The sequence below is a fragment of the Gordionus sp. m RMFG-2023 genome, chromosome 1 (genome assembly GCF_954871325.1).
Source record: "Gordionus sp. m RMFG-2023 chromosome 1, tfGorSpeb1-WG-v2, whole genome shotgun sequence".
Lineage (NCBI taxonomy): Eukaryota > Metazoa > Nematomorpha > Gordioida > Chordodea > Parachordodidae > Gordionus > Gordionus sp. m RMFG-2023.
Window position 1 is genome coordinate 17,507,999 of NC_088775.1, and position 17,469 is coordinate 17,525,467.

Consider the following 17,469-nt stretch of genomic DNA (forward strand, 5'->3'; position numbering starts at 1 on the left):
AGATAACTAACTATGTTATTATAAAGCATTTTATCTTGTAAAGTATCATTTCAAATGTAAAATATTAAATTTATTTTGCATATTAAAAATAATATAACTTTTAGTTTGAAATGGAACTTTGGCTATATCTTATTTACGCATAAATAAAATTTTATATACCTTTTAAATGATAATATCAAAAATTTATATTTTTTCCCTTTATATAATCTGATTTGCTTTAATATGTATAAGTTGAGATCTCCAACAGACTCATTATATATTCAGAAAAAGCAGTAATAAAATAATTTCTTTTTTTCTTTTACAAAATTAATAAATTATTTAAATGTTGAATATAATGAATAGCCGCCCGCAAAATATCTAATTTACCCCACTTATTTCTTTTAAATGAAATGTTGGAAAATTTGCTCCTAGGCTTTGACTCCTGAGTCCACCATTCTTGATTCAAACGGGCTTTGAGTCTATTGTAAGCTCTGTTAAGGCTTCTTATGCGTTGTCTTTCTCTTTCGTTTCTTTTACAATTAAAATCATCTGTTTCATCTTTTTCTTCCGGCCTGAAGTTTATGGAAACATATTTATTATCTTTAATAATTCCCTCATCTACCGATGTGCCAACGAGTTTCCTCACTCGAAATGATCCTTTATGATGGAAATATGTATTGGTCTTTGAGGATTTATCCATCTCAACCACTTGTGTGTTGTGTGATTAATAAATGTTGATAATAAAAGTTTCGAATTTTATGAGTCTAAGATCTTCATCAAAATTTAGATTCTTCTTACAATAAAAAGATATATTAAAAAAAATTATTTCATATTTAATAAATTTATAATTCCCATTTAAAAATTATTTTACCTTGTATTATATTATAATGTTAATATTGTCTATTTTTATTATTATTATTGCTATTTCTATATATATAATCATTTTTATTTTAAAGATTCTAATAATTGGCCAATTAAGTTACATCATTATAATTGTTAAAATGTATAATAATAACAATAACATTTCTTCTCAATTTCGAATTTGAATCTAACTAATAAAATTAATTAGTGTAAATTATAATAATCTACTATATTACTAATAGATATTTATACTAGTAAAATTGGTTGGATGCATTGAAGGGAAGGAGACTACTTATTATTAATTTTTTATGAAAAATGGCCATCAAATAGATCCCTGTTGTTGGCCTCAGGGCGAGGTCTGGTCAAATAATTTCTTTAAAATAGAACCGGTCAAGGTTTAAAATTTTGCCGGGTCTGGTAAAATAAAAATTTAATGTTGCTCTGATTAAAAATAAAAGATAAGGCAGGGCCTCATCCTAAAAAAAATCAATAAAATATTGACGAGCTCAGTTGGAAATAAATTTAACCGGGCTCTACAATCAACTTGATTGGTCGGTTTTTATACTATATTTATGTGTCATGCATAAAAAAACTAATTATAAAATCTTAGTATAGATATGGTAAAAAAATAATCATAAAATTCATAGGGATGGTTCTCTGAGTTTCGCACAAAAAAATCTTCAAGAAAATAACTGAAATAAATCTGTTAAATTGTCAGATATTGCTATGTTAATCACAGTAACCCATACAACGGGGGGAGGGGAGGGGGTAGAAAGGGATTACTTTTTAAAAAAAATATTATACACCAATGATGGGGGTATTTTTTTAAATTTTTTACAAAAAAATGAATAAAAAAGAAGGGATATAAAACAAAACGGATTAAAATCCAAACTATATTCCTATCTATCGTAAAATATAAATATACTTCTTGAAAAATATGGTAACAAAAAAATTCAAAAAGAAATTGAATCTAACAGCTGATTTTCAATTATAATTGAGATACATATGTTTTGAAATCAGAGAAATAGCGTTAGTATTTAGTAAGATAAATTGAAAATGGTGAAATGCCTAGCCCAGTGGCGTAGCTAGGATTTTCTTTAGAGGGGGTCCATACATATAAATGTCTGAAGGGCTTCGACCCCCAGTAACCCAGCCTTCGACCGGGTTTATCTTAAAAATCATATTTGTTTTTCTTATAATATAAAAGTCTTAGAATTATTAAACATTTTAATTAATGTTGTTAAACGGCGCTATTTGAGCCGATTTTTATAAATAGCTAACTCAATATTTTAGCTAAAAAATATTGCTCAAGTCTAGAGATTTCACGAATAATGTCTAAACCTTTTTTATCCATGAGCAAAATTTTCAGGCTTGCATAATTTTCTAGCTAATATATTGAGTTAGCCATATCGGTTCAAATTGAGCCACTAACAACACTAATTTTAATTAAAATAACACATTTCGACATAACTTTTATAGATATACGTTTCGATTTATTATACTTTTATAGAAATCAATTTACAAATAAAAAGCTATTATTTAAAATATAAATATTATATTGCTTTAATTATAAATATTATATTGCCTTAATTATAAATTATATACTTTATAACTATTAGTATTACACATATAAATTGCTGATTATAAATGATATAATTGCTTTAATTATAAATGATATATTTTATAATTAGTAGTATAGTATTATATAATATAATACATTTAAATTATAGATTAAAATATTATAAATGTTATATATAATAAAATAAATGTTAACATGGTATTTATTTGATATAAAGCCAATTTTGAGTCTTTTGAACGTAGCCAGTTGAAAGATAAACTTATATTGTACGGGTAATATGACTGTTAAAAATATAATATGCAAACTTAGTTCCACGAATCTATATCTCAAATTCTTAGTTAGGCAAAGCTTGATCGCGCTTCAAACATAAGTGAAAGGATTAAGGGAGTACAGGCAGGCCTTGATTAGAGCTGAGACTCCAAAGGCAGCATTTTTATTTGATGCTAATTTCATCGATTAAATTTAATCATTATTCAATTATGCCTATCGATTAAAGAACTAAGAAATGTTCTCGAGATCTTAGACGAGATTCATGTATATTTCAATGGTGTTATAAGATATGCAGTGCTCAAAGAATGTCAGAGTGATGTACTGTAAATATCGTAGCGATTTTTAAGTATCAAGAATGCCACTCGGTAATATAATCTAGATTTAAAATGTTTATTTTATATTTATAGAAGCTGGCTATCCTCGTATAAAGCTATTGTAAATTTTTATCTATTTTATGATGCCTTGAAGGCAGCTTTGTAAAATTTAAAAGGGTATGAGATCTGCAAATCACAGACCGGCCCGAGCCTGTTTTTAAGAATTTTGGTTCAGGCTTAAATTTTAAAATGTACATTTTATCAAATAAATTGATATATTTTATCTTGCAAGAAATAAGGCGCTAATATTTTCATTTGCAAAATTTTTTTTTAAATGAAAAAAAATAATTAAATTTTTATATATTTAACTAAGTTCGGACCACACCGACTAATAATTTTTATTTTGGGTTAGGTCTCTTGAGACAAAAAAAGACATTTTTTTTGTTCGAGATCGGAACGGGCACGACAAATTTTTTTTAAAAAATTTCGAGCCGAGATGAAAAATTAGACCAGCAAATCTATAATTTCTACTATGGCTAATGTTATAGTTTTTATAGAAAAATTAATTTTATTTTATCACTTTTTGCTTTGGATAAAATATTATTAACAAGCTTGGCTTGTATAAAATTGCAAACTATGTCGAATAAGATTTGCAATAAACTAAATTCTATTGGTAAAAGAATGCCTGATTAATTTGAAAAATATCATTTAAATTATTATCTTGTATCATTTTTTAATCTTATTAGATAATGACATAGAATTTTTGAATGTTTTTTCAAAGGTATTTTATGAAGGGAATAAATCTACCTTTTGATTTTGAAAGTTCTAGGCTTCAAACATTACAATCCAAAAAATATATTTTTTATTTTAGCTTTAAAGAATCCGAGTGGACAAAGAGCCCTAATATATTCAGGGTGATACGTGCAAATTTTTACCTTGTAAATTAAATCGCGGTAAAAGTAAAAATGAACTTACTTTTTTTTACGGTAGAACCGTTGTTCAGCCTTTCATTTTTATCGCGCTTATTTTTAAAAATATAAGCTCGTCATGACCTATTATATATATTAATACAATGCTTGTTAAACTCACCCGTGTTTTACACTTATACTTTCTCTACAGTCTTATATAATCTTTGTAAACTTTGAGTTGAGTCTTTGAAGTTATAATTGGTTTAATAAGCATGAGATACCTAAAAGCTAATGTAGTTAAACTGAATTTCTAATATTGGCTAACTCAATATTTCAACCTAAAACCATTACCCAAGTCTGGAGATTTTGCTCAAAGGTTTAACGAAATTCCGAGGTTTCCATAATATTATTTTGGCTAAAATCTTAATTTAAAATCGGCGAAATCGATCTGTTTAACAATACTACATAATATCCCTATGACTATCCAGAAATGAGTGATGAGGGCTAAATTAATAGCCCAGCAGAACTTAACGATATCAATCTATTATCTAAAGTTAAATTCTTATAAGTTTCTTAATATGCTGAAAGAAAAAGCCAGGCGCATCTAGAGTGTAAACTATCTTATTTATGCTAGATTATTCATTTCATGATTTATAATTTATTTAAAATATTAAAATAAGCAAGCATTTCTTTTTTTTCCTATTTTTCAATCATTAATTCTTCCTTTCGTTATAATTTGAAAAGATTTATATGAGTAGTAGAAATAATAATGAAATCTATTTATTATAAGAATTATTAAAAATTAGAATTTAACGCAATGTGATGTCAAACTCGGTTTCAAGCGCTTTTTCTATTTTGCGATGAAATCGGTTAACCAATTCCTTGGTAAGAGTTTTGGTAGGGTGCCTATAGATTATCCTATAGCATAAACTTATGCGACCGCTTTTGGCATCTTTATACTCATCCATAAGCTGAACTTGCTCCACTATATCGATTCTACGTTCCTGCGCGAGTTTGTTGCCACCATTATTACAAGTTTCATCCTTTTTAGGGACTAGCTTTTTGGCTAAACTATCCTTCGCGTTGTTCGAATGCTTGAATCTATTGTTGGACATTAAATCGTTTAAAACAGTGCTAGGTTCGTCGAACATTGTTTCAATTTCATCAAATTCCGACTCGGCTATAGAGGTTATGTTACGAATCATTTCTAAAAAATCGTTCGTATCAAATAATTCTTGATTTGGGGGGAGCCAAAAGGATACATCATTGATGCACTGAGGAAATTTACTAATCGGCTAAATAATTATATTTAAAAATTATATAAAAAAAATTAATTAGGAATATTACGAAACGTTTTTCGATACCAGTTTGACCCGATAATTTTTTTCTTAAAATAAAAATATCCAATATCGGCTTAAAATATAATCCAATTCGATCAAATAAAAATGGCAAAATGGTGGCGCAGCTCATCGCATATTAAATGAATTAGCATAACTAAAACAGGGGAGATCATGCCTGTAACCACACAACGTTTATGAATTTAATTAAAAAATCTTACTGCTGTAGACATCCCAAAACGCCTAGCGTTATTCGGAAAGAATATAAAAATTTATAATGTGAAAACGTTTGAAATAGTCCCAGCCTGTCCTTTAAAATCGGTCCTAAAAACGGGATATCTTAAGGACAGATAATTTCTTACAAAAAGCGGTATTCCAAAAATTAGTTTTTTAAATTTTAATAAGAAATATGCACACAAAATATTGTAAAGAGTACATAAAAATCTTATTCATATTTTATATAAGGTTTTATACTATAAATTAGATTGTAAATTTTGTTTTGAAAATCAAAGTTCTGCACAAGCATAAATTCATAATCCTTCGATATTTCACCATTCACATATAGGATTCATTTTTAGAATTAGAGGAAGTGATTTATCATGATATTTTGTTTTGAGATTATAAATATATTAAATGTTTCTTTTTTCCTAAAAATGAAAAAGAGAATAAAATAACCATAAAAATACCCTTATAAAGTATGATTAAATTAAAATAAAAAATGGCAATGTAAGCATATGGTTAAACTAATTTTATCGGTTAAGCCAACGCCTGGTCCTAAGTCCTGTCCATCCCTAGAAATTAGTCCTAAAATACGGTCCATCACCAAAAAATAAAACCATCAGAACGGAAAGGACTAATTACATTCATTAGCCTTAACCGTAAACGCCGCCATTTTAATATTAATGGTTGAGTGTCCCCTCATATACCCCCCTCCCTCCCATCCTTAAAGATAAAACTGTTATACCATAAAAAATTATAAAATATATTAAAACAAAAACGTTAAAGATCTTTATAAAATAATATTTTATGCAAGTAAGATACTGATCATTACTATATTACTTTCATTTTGATGGTCTTTTCGCAATCATCCGTTTTAAATTGGCTTAAAAATCCCGAATCCTGAGACCAAAATAACCGGATATCTGGAATGCCATACAAGAGCATGGCCAGTCTTTCCAGTCCTAAGCCGAAAGCCCAACCTACTTTATTGTGTGCCCCGGCTTTTATTAAATTGATTAGAAATAAAAATGATAATAAAAATTACATCATTTAGTTATCTTTGTTTTTGGATAAAAAGTTGCAAATTATTTGACATTTTAATTTAAATCTCCCCTCCTCAAGATACATTTTTAATTTTATTTTTCTTATAGTAGATTACTGAAAATCTATGGAATCATAAAATTTAGTTATAAACTATTCTGGATCATCCAAATATCTTGGATATTTTTAAGCGATTCATTCATTGCATAATATGGCGCATAAATTAAGCGTTTCAAAGGCTGCGTTAGGCATTTCAAATGGTACAGTGCAAATTGGTCGAATTAGCGTTTGGCGATAGAAGGCATTTTAAAAAACGCATACTGGTTTCTTTTCAATACTTTCTTTAATTTAAGGTTAGCATTTTCATGTTTCAAACTTATATATTCCATTTTTCTTTAATTTAAAAAATCCCACTTCAATTTAAACAAGAGATGCGTAACGTTTTTTTATTTATCTATAAAGTAAGGCAAAACGCAAACGCTCAATTTGTGTGCATTGTAATACATGTTTTCATAATTTTAAAATGAATTAAAATAGCATTATAATTACAAATGACTTGTTTGCTTTTCAACCCATTTTATTATTATAATATATCAACAGATAAGAAAATCATTAATAAAAAAACGACCGTTGTTTTAATTTTAAATCATTGATAAACAATTTACTTTTTATTAGAGATCCGCAAATCAAGGGCCGGGCCGAGAATGAGTTTCGGGCCGGGCCTATTTTTTAAAAATATTTTGGTTCGGGCTGAGTTAATATTTTTCAAAAAATTTCGCGCCTTGGGCTTAAAGTTTTTAATATGATAATAATATCATTATATTATATGAAATAAATTGATATATTTTAAAATTCTTGAAAGAAACAAGGCGCAGAATTTTAAATATCCTATAAATAAAAAATGTTTGCGCTTTGTTCAAAAAAAATTAAATATTTCTATATTTAAATAATTTTGCGCTGCCGACTAAATTTTTTTATTTTGGGTCGGGCTTTTCGGGACAAATAAAATAAATCGTTTGGGATCGGGCCGGGTACTAAAAAATTTTTTATCGTATTAGAATTATGTATATAAAAAGATTTTTTTAAAAAGGAAATTTTCATCACTAATCAAAAAAATAATATCGAACCGGATAAAAATATTTTCACGATTCTCTTCTGCAATTCAAAAACATCTAAAAATAGTTGGTGATATTAATCAAGGCAAAACTCATTAGGAGGTTCAAGTTAGGGTGATAAATTTCTTAAAGGTTCAGGTTCGGCAAATAATAATTGTTAACCGTTTTAAAGATTTGGATCATTGCCTAATCCTTTAAACACGATATAAATTATGACTGCGCTGTTATTAAATATAATATCGGCACAGATATTTAACGATTTAGAAAAAATGATCCTGCAGATATTTTTTAAAAAGCTGACCCGATCAGATATTTTTATTGTTTTTTGGTTATTTTATGATTGTAAATAATTTATTTTATATTATTTTCACAATAAATTAATAAAAGGAATTATAAATTCAATTTATTTGTTGTTATGTTTTTTAAAAAAAGTTAAAACAGGAAAAGGATTTTAAAATATCTAACAAGTTGCATTCAGATAGTGTTGTTAAACGGCTAAATTTAGCCAATTTTTAAAAACGGTTAACTCAAGATTTTGGCCAAAAGTAAATTACTCAAGCTTATTTATTTTGGTCACATATGGCAGAAAGATTCGAACTACTATTGGCAAAAAAGTAATAATTTTTTACTAAATTCTATTATAAACATTGCACATATTTTAAATAAGCTTTTTAACTTTTGGATAAAAAAAAAATTTCGTGAAAGTAAGTTGGTTATTTTTTTTAAAATAGAGAAAATATTTATATTGTGTTAATTACATTAAGATAGATGGTAAATAAAAATAAACATCGGATTGGTTTTTTAAAATCGGATCGATATTGGATCGGTCTTTTAGAAATTAGGATTGGTGAAAAGTTTGTGGATCGGCATAGCCCAATATAAATATAAAGTTAAATAATTTTTTTTTATTAATATCTTATTAATATTTAATTTTTTGTTGGCTTTGTTAGTAAAATGGCTAATTTTGCTTCTTATATTTATTAGGTATTAATGTTATTGGCAAAAAATTGCAATTTGTGGATGCGACTATAGGAATGAAAAGAAAGTTTTTGAAGTCTTTAAATTTTTTTAATCTTTGTGGTTTCGGCTTGGGTTCGCGAATTGATGTTGGCGTTTAAAGGGAATGAAGAGACCCATATATAATCCCGTAATAATGTGCGGAGTGCACAAGGGATAGTTATCATACCATCAAATCTTAATCCAACGTGAGATAAGTTAATGGGCACGAGATGGTTGGGACCAGGGATCCAAACCGAAACAAATATCGGTTCGATTCAGGTTCAGGTTCGGATAAAAATAACGGTTCAAGGTTCAGGTTTGGTTCGTAAAAAATAAATATATCGGTTCGTTTTGAACCTCTAAAAACCGGTTTGAACATTTTTGTATATTCAAATCTACATTCGAATTATGTATATGGAGGTTTATTTTTTTTATTTCATCATTAAAATAAAAAACATACATAAAACCTTCATCTTTATTAATTGTAAATTATAAATCCTACAAATAAATATCAATGATTAATTTTAATATGAACAATATTTAACTTTATTTACTTAAATTTTTTTAATTAGACCGCATAATTAATATATTTTCAAGATTCGTCTCACTCAAATTACATCTATAAAGAGATAGTATAAAATTAATTGTTGAAAAAAATCTTTCCACACTAACTTGGGTAGCTGGCACTGCCAATATGATATTAAACAATTTATGGGTCATTCCATGTCAAATCAATCACTTTTCGGCCGACCCCTTTCGATTTCGATAAAAATTCGTAGGCTGGTTATATATGTTCCCATTAGATTATAAACAAAATTTTAGCGCATTAGAAACTATATTAGCGGAGATATTCGGGGTTAAAGGTCCAAAAAACGTCTTTTTTTGCTTTTTACTGATATTAAATAATTAGTTTTTAATTTAAAACTAAATATGATCAAATATTGAATCTAATATCAATAGCTAAGTTAATAATTTATAATTATGGCTAAAACATCAAAATTGATTTTTGATAAAATATGGGTCATCTTATGGTCAGTTGAAAACTTGAAATTAATATTTCGAAATGTATATGATCTCCGATTTTTAATTTTTTAAGAAATATTATCCGTTTACTATTTTTTTAATAATTTCTTCAACAATTAGCATGGCTGGATATTTATTTAAAAAAATATTGCGATTTTTATACTTTTAAAAAATAGAAGGCGCTATATATAATAGTTTTAATATGTTAAAATACATTTTTGATTAAAAATATTAATGTATATATATCATACTAAATCGATTACAATGTGCATTATATATATTTATTTGTAATTCAGATCATAAATTTTTAAAATCTTCACAAATTTTACCTAATTAAGATAGTTTATAAATGAATTAAATCTTACTTTATCTAAAGGAATACAAAGCCTGGCTAGCTTGTGAGATTCTTCAGGAGATAATATATATGTTCGACTGGTGGGAGTAGAAGGATTGACCAGCGAGAGAATATGAGATGTAGGCAACACTAAAATATTATCTTTCAAAGGAAATTTAAATGAGCTGAAGGTCCACGAGGGTGTAAAAATCGGATTTTTACTTCTTCATTTGTATAAATTTTATCGATTATATATCCTAACCACCATTTATCATCATATACACATGTTATATATCCATTAATATTTTAAAATATAATTTTCTCATTTAAAAACGGAACTTGTTTTATATTATATTTTTTGGAATTAGAATATATTTTGGTTTTTAGTTTATTTTGATCAATGGGAATAATCCCGTGAATTTTTTGGGTCCCATGTATGGGCAGTGCAGAATTAAATCTTTTACGAAGGGCTATTTCCTCTTCGATATATTCTTGATTGGATACATATTCAAATTGAATATTAATATTTTCTTTAGCATAATTATATAATTCTAATGGGGTTAGGATTTGATTTTTATTTGGCCTTTGAAGACTAGCTCTGGCAACTAATCTTTTGACAGTTCCTCCGATACCGTCACATGCATTTTTGCCGTGAGCAGTGACAAAGAAATGCCATTCGGCAGGAATATTAAAATCGTATTTATGAAGGCATATGTTCAGAAAATTTTTGCGATTCTTGTATTGAGACGCGGCTTCATCCGAAAAATATATTATTTTTTCTGGTTTAGAATTAAATTTGGCTGTTAAGAATTTAATGAATTTTTTTTGATAAAGTTGGACTGCACTAGTATTATGGCTTAATGATTCGGACAAAATAACAAAATTTATATTTTTTAATTCTTCTCCAGATTTATAATATGCTACAAATGGATGTATAGTGGCCTGCACATTGTTCCAATGAAATCCCTGAACTTCATCTTGTAAAATAAGGGAATAATTTTCAGAATAATCTAGAATTGTTAAAAATTCCTCATCTTTTAAATTTTCTTTGGAATTTTTCAAAAATAAACTTTGTGTTTAGCTATAAACGAGTGAATTCGATGAAACCATCAATGGACTTTATAATAGTTTCAAGATTTGCTCTATCCACCGTGATCCATTGTTTAAACGTGACATATTCTAAACGATTTCTCTGAAACAATTGGTATAATTGGCCCATAAGAGATTCTATACAAGGGCATTGATCACAATTTGTTAAATAACATTTTGGCTGAGATGGATTACAAATAATTTGCGCCAAAAGATTGTTATAAGAATTTATACAGTAATCTTCTCCTGCTGTAATTTCAGCTATTACATTTGTCATTAATTTCACATTCTGATGAATGGCGCAGACACAAACAGTGTGTGTGCCATCCAACTAAAATTCAGTTTTTTGGTTCTAAGTTCGGCAAATTTAGGGAATCCAATTGATATACTTGGGTATTCTTCCTTAAACATCTTGAATATATCTTTAAGATTATTTAATATAAACCTTTGCTGATTCTTTCTCGCCTTTAACAGATACACAATCTTTTATTCCAGGCATGAGTCGGCTTATTTCATCAGAACTATAATTTTGTTATTTTTATTGCTTAATTTTCAAAATCTTTGAAATTATCTTTATCTCTGGTTATTTTAATAATGTAAGATAATGACAATTTCATAACATTATTGGTCTTGATGAGTACGATTTAGTCTGGGGGGGGGAGGGTTGGGGGTAGGCCTAATAATTAATGTGATTTTCGATTTTTCCCTTAATAATTTTCCTGCACCCCTTTAATCCTGCTTAGTCCGATTCTTTAATTATTTTAATTTACATTGAAATATTAAAAAAATTATTAAAATTTTTTATCCTGCGAATATCTCAGGGGAATAAGGTTTACAAAGTTATATGATCGAATTTTATGATATATTATACATTAAAATATTTATAATCAATAAAAAAAATGAATTTTAACATATTAAAACTATTATATATAGCGCCATCTATTTTTTTAAAGTATAAAAATCGCAATATTTTTTTAAATAAATATCCAGCCATGCTAATTGTTAAAGAAATTATTAAAAAAATAGTAAACGGATAATATTTCTTAAAAAAATTAAAAATCGGAGATCATATACATTTCGAAATATTAATTTCAAATTTTCAACTGACCATAAGATGACCCATATTTAAAAAAAAATTATTTTTGATGTTTTCGCCATAATTATCAATTATTAACTTAGCTATTGATATTAGATTCAATATTAGATCATAATTAGTTTTAAATTAAAAATTAATTATTTAACATCAGTAAAAAGGAAAAAAAGGCGTTTTTTGGACCTTTAACCCCGATTATCTCCGCTAATATAGTTGCTAATGCGCTAAAATTTTGTTTATAATCTAATGGAAACATATATAACCAGTCTACAACTTTTTATCAAAATTGAAAGGGGTCGGCCGAAAATCTTGATTTTTTTGCTCATTTGACATGGAATGACCCTTATATAATTCTGGGCATCGATTACTCTGATTTTCTAATAGTTTAAAATATTCATAGTTTTATTTAACCTAGGTTCTTTAGAAAAATTAACTATAATATTTATTTCTTTGATTATATTTAACCAAATACTTAAAGCTTATTCTGCATTATTAGATTAAATATTTTTAGAATTAATTTTAATACCCACGGCTTCTAATAAGGATCAAGAATTTTTTTAAAACCGCTATCATCGATTAATTTGAATGGTCTGCCATTAAAAGTGACCAATTCAGTACAATCATCGATTATAATTTTTTATTTAGTTTTACTGAATTGTTTGTTCTTTTAATGCTTCTTCTGTCATCTGTTGGCTTGATGACATCTTAAACTTTTTTATTTTATTGGGCTTTGTTGTGATATTTTGTTAATTTTATCAAATAGATGGTGGTTTTTTTTGTGACGCTCAAGATTTATGATGGCCTTTCATATTTATTTAACAATCAGTGATATTACATTTTGATGTGTCATTTATAATACTATATATAAATAATTTATATATTGGATTTAATCTTCTCTAGGTATTATAATTTATAGGCTTAAAATATTTAAAAAATGCTGTAAAATGGCTATATACTTAAGTTTATAAAAATCATGACTGACACTTATCAATCAAATAAGATTGATAATAAACTTTAAAACAATTCGAATATAATTAAAATTTTTACAATATACTAGTAATAATTTACACATTATTTTATAGGCATAAAATCATGAGGCTCGAACCGGTTCAGAGGCATTTTAGCGGTTCGGTTCAGGTTCGGCTAGAAATTATTTTAGTGGTTAGGGTTCGATAAAATAACCGGTTTTAGCGGTTTAACGGTTCAGTTTGGATCCCTGATATGCACCTCTGTTAAACATCGATTAATGACATGACCACTAGCGGCAATTTTTTTACCAATAATATTCAAGTTTTTAAAAAAGTTTATGCAGCAAATTGACATTTTACCCACAAAGCTATAAAATTTCTTAAAATTAAGGGGAAAAAATTTAAATATATAAAATCAATAATTAATTATACATTCTTGGCGAATCATACAATATTATAAGAAATTGACAATTAAATTCTATCATTTTTGTCATATAATCAAATAAACCTTGATTCAAAATTTTTTGTTCCATGATCCCGCAACCAAGGATTTCCATATATTCATTTTCGAATTTAATCTCAAGTTCCCACGAGGGATGGGTGAAAGGGAAATAAGCGTCAACCCATCTTATTTCAAGATCTAATAAAAAATTTTATTTAAATAGAAAAATTAGTTAACAATAAATTTATTTATAATCAGTATGGAAACCCTGGACAAAAAAGGAGTTCTGGTTCCAGTTCTGAATATTTTTTATTAAAGTGGTTCTACTTCCGGTTTCTTGAATTTCAAAATGGTTTCTATTTCCTGTTCCTTTAATTTCAAAATGTTTTTTAGTTCCGGTTCCTTAAATTTAAAAAGTGGTCTCTAGTTTTAAATTTGACGAGATTCCTGAAATTACTTGAACTTGTATGACAGTTCCCAGATATTTTAAAGTTGGTTTTTGAGGTTTCAGTTCCTATAAATTTTAGGAGAGTTCAAGGTTTCAGTTCTTAAATTTGATCAGGTGCCAAAAAACTAGTTGGCTGCACTCAGATCAAGTTTAGAAAACAAATGGAATTTAATTATTTTGTTTGCCCAAATGATTCTTAAATATTTGTTAGTTTGCAGAGTAAGTCCGCAATGCAGGTTAGAAAATTTTTAAAATGGACTGGTAGTTTTGTTAATAATATATTGTAGTTCTGATAGACTGGGCGAGTCTTATATTAAAGCCATACATTCAATTATTTTTTCTGAAGTAAGTTATATAGGTTCCATGTCAATTCAGCGAAACTTTTATCGCGAAACACTTTTTCGCGAATGTCGTTTATCGCAAATGAATTTTATAGCGAAACTTTTATCGCGAATCCACATTAGCGAATATTTTTCCGAGAAAACAATAGAGCGAAACAAATATCGCGAATTTTTTTCTTATCGCGAAACCTTTAAAGCGAATACATTAGAACGAAATTTTTATCGCGAATCAATAATCGCGAAAATTTTATAGCGAAGTCAATATCGCGAAACATAAATCGCGAAGATAATATAGCGAAAACTATTTCGCGAAATATAGCGCGGCCTATTATTATTTTTTTATTTATATTAAAATTTTTTATTTATATTATTATATTATGAATATTTTTTAATAAAAAAATGATATGCTACTACTAGTGTTTGCAACGGTCCGGTCCGGTCTTTTTTTTCTAAAATGGGACCGGACCGATAGACCGTCAAGTTAAATGAGACCGGACCGTGGGACCGTCGGTCCGGTCCGGTCCAGGCGGTCCGGTCCCACCTAAAAAAATTTCTATAAAGCTACAAAAGTTTTATTCTGCATTTAAATTTATTAAAAATGAATAGTTAAACTCCCTATTAATATTTCAATTATATCATCAATTCATTTTTATTAATACACAAAGGCCTAATCAAAAGAATATTAAAATACAAATTTATTTAATATAAAAATTATATCAATATGAATATGATTTACATATTTAATTAATGATATATATATTATTTGGTTATAATATAAATTGTATATAAATAATTTAATTATTTTCTAAAAAATCAAAAATGATTCCATTTTTTATCCATGATTCAAGTGCCATCATAGATTGAACCATCTTTGGATTCATTCTATTGCGTTTTTTAGTTATTTTATCATTAGCTTTAGAAAATATCCTTTCACATGCTACTGATGTAGCCTGCTGGGGGAGATAGTCCATTGCTATTTTTGGTAGAACTGGAAATCGATATTGATTCCCTTCCCACCAATCTAGTATATTGGAATTAACAGGACATAAAATATCAGATAAATAACATTGAATTTCAGTTATATCCTCTATCTGAGCTATCTCCTCTGATGACCCAGTTCCCATGAGCCTATCCCTGGCTATTCTCTCCCTCAGGGATATTTCCTTAAATAATAATTATCAATAAATAAATAAATATTTTTATATACTTTGTTTGTCCTTATGCCACTTGATAAAGTGCTTGCATATTTTTCATATACTTCCTTAAATTGGATAAAATTTTCAGGAGTATTTAATAGATTATACATGTGAACCTAAATAAAAAGAAATTTTGTAATATTATAAAGAATTATGAATAACTTTTTTGATTCTGGGGTCTAATAGACTACCAATATACGACTCAATGTTTAAAAATTTGTGAATGTAGTGATTAGCTTTCTGAGTGACTTTCGTTGCAAAAGTTGCACCAATAAATGAGGGCGAGGAATTAAAATTAAAAATATTTGCAATATGTATTTGAATATTTTCCATTAGCATAAGACATATGCCTAAATAAGAGAAAAACCATTTAAAAATATTAGATAAAAGATATTAAACCAATGGTAGGATAGGAGGATCCAGATAAATCCAAGGTGGTTTCATAAAATGGTTTTAATAAAGGAATTACTTCCTCTATTTTATTTTTATCAATATTTGTGAGGGCAATGCTGCCTAGGGTTTCATACTCTGAATAACACAAAGTTCTTATTGTCTCAAAATTCTAAATATATAATCCTATTAAAAAAAGAAAAAGATAGATAATTTACTTTAAGGACCTTCACCAACATCAAATATGTTGAATTCCAGCGAGTTTCAACATCAGTGGGAATTTTCTGTCCTATGTCATTACCTCTAAGTAATGACCTATATTTTTGGAGCAATGATGGACTTTGAGATATATTCGTAGTAATCAATCTCACTTTAATGATAACTTCATCAATGTTTTTCAGAATATTTTGGCAAATTATGTTTAATACGTGTGCCATACACCCATATACTGCGAATGGGTTTGGACTCATGTAAGTCTTCATGAGTCTCTGAGTTTTCACCATATTTGCAGCATTATCAGTTGTTAAACTGATAATTTTTTCCTTTAAATTATATTCAATAATTAAATCTGAAAGACATTTGTATATATTTTCAGCTTTGTGCGGATAAGGCACATAATTAATATCCAATATGATTTCCTTCATTTTCCATGATTTATCTATATAGTGCCCACTTACAGATATATATGGAAGTTTTTGAACAGATGTCCATAAATCTGTAGTGATAGCCAGTTTTCCTGGCAAATTTGCTATCATGGATATGACATGAATTTTTTTATTTATATGATTGTTTAGAATATTCTTTTTGAAAGTATTATAAGTGTGCACTTTAATATTTGGATTTATATATCCAATCATTTCCAAAAATTTAATATTATTTATAAGGGCATGCAGGGGGATGGTAGATGTTATAATAATTTCCGCAATGTATTTATTAATTTTTTTATTTTGAGCAGTTGTAATTTTGCTATTATATATATGATCTGAAGAAAAATTTATTTCTTTTTGAACTAATAATTTTTCCTCTCCCTGTGATACATTTTTATGTTTAAGAAACATATGTCGTCTTAAAGTAGCTAAAATAAGAAAAATTATTCATAACATATGTGAATCATAGTATATAGGGGCGGGACCAATACCAATATAATATTGGTTTACAATACCAATACCAATTACATAAATATATTGGTTTTGATATATTGCTTAAATACAATTTTAATCAATACCAATATAAAAATAGATGAATACATATAATTATTTGGTTTTATCGTGGTATATTTTTTTAATTTCATTACATAAACATAAACTAATTTATCCATTTCATTTAGGATATTATAATGAATGAAGACCAGGTAGAGTTAATAACATTTTAAATCCATCCACCCAAGCCCAACATTATATAAGAAATGTGAACAAATAAATAGGCAGTAAAAAAATTAACACAATAAAATCATTTTTAGTTAATAATATAAATAATAAAGCTAATTTAAAACATTTAATTCTTTTTTATTCAAAATAACAGCC

The 17,469-nt window shown here is 27.3% G+C and overlaps 1 protein-coding gene across 1 annotated transcript; it reads right to left on the reverse strand.

The window, feature by feature from the left end:
- Nucleotides 1–4,598: 4,598 nt before the first annotated feature.
- On the reverse strand, nucleotides 4,599–16,000 carry LOC135922283 (probable phenylalanine--tRNA ligase, mitochondrial). Its single transcript, XM_065456691.1, has 6 exons — nucleotides 15,956–16,000; nucleotides 15,568–15,672; nucleotides 15,427–15,523; nucleotides 13,638–13,769; nucleotides 6,308–6,468; nucleotides 4,599–5,206 (listed from the first exon to the last, which is right to left on the reverse strand). Exons 1-6 carry the CDS (start codon nucleotides 15,998–16,000, stop codon nucleotides 4,721–4,723), a joined length of 1,026 nt encoding a protein of 341 aa, XP_065312763.1. The 3' UTR covers nucleotides 4,599–4,720.
- Between the last annotated feature and the right edge of the window lie 1,469 nt (nucleotides 16,001–17,469).

Bases quoted from the DNA above. Each gene is read 5' to 3' on its own strand.
- LOC135922283 (XM_065456691.1), bottom strand. From the start codon at position 16,000: ATGAAACCACCTTGGATTTATCTGGATCCTCCTATCCTACCATTG. The intron at 15,673-15,955 runs GTTTAATATCTT...CTTTTTATTTAG, and splicing joins ATCCTCCTATCCTACCATTG to GTTCACATGTATAATCTATT. The intron at 15,524-15,567 runs GTATATAAAAAT...TTATTATTTAAG, and splicing joins GTGGCATAAGGACAAACAAA to GAAATATCCCTGAGGGAGAG.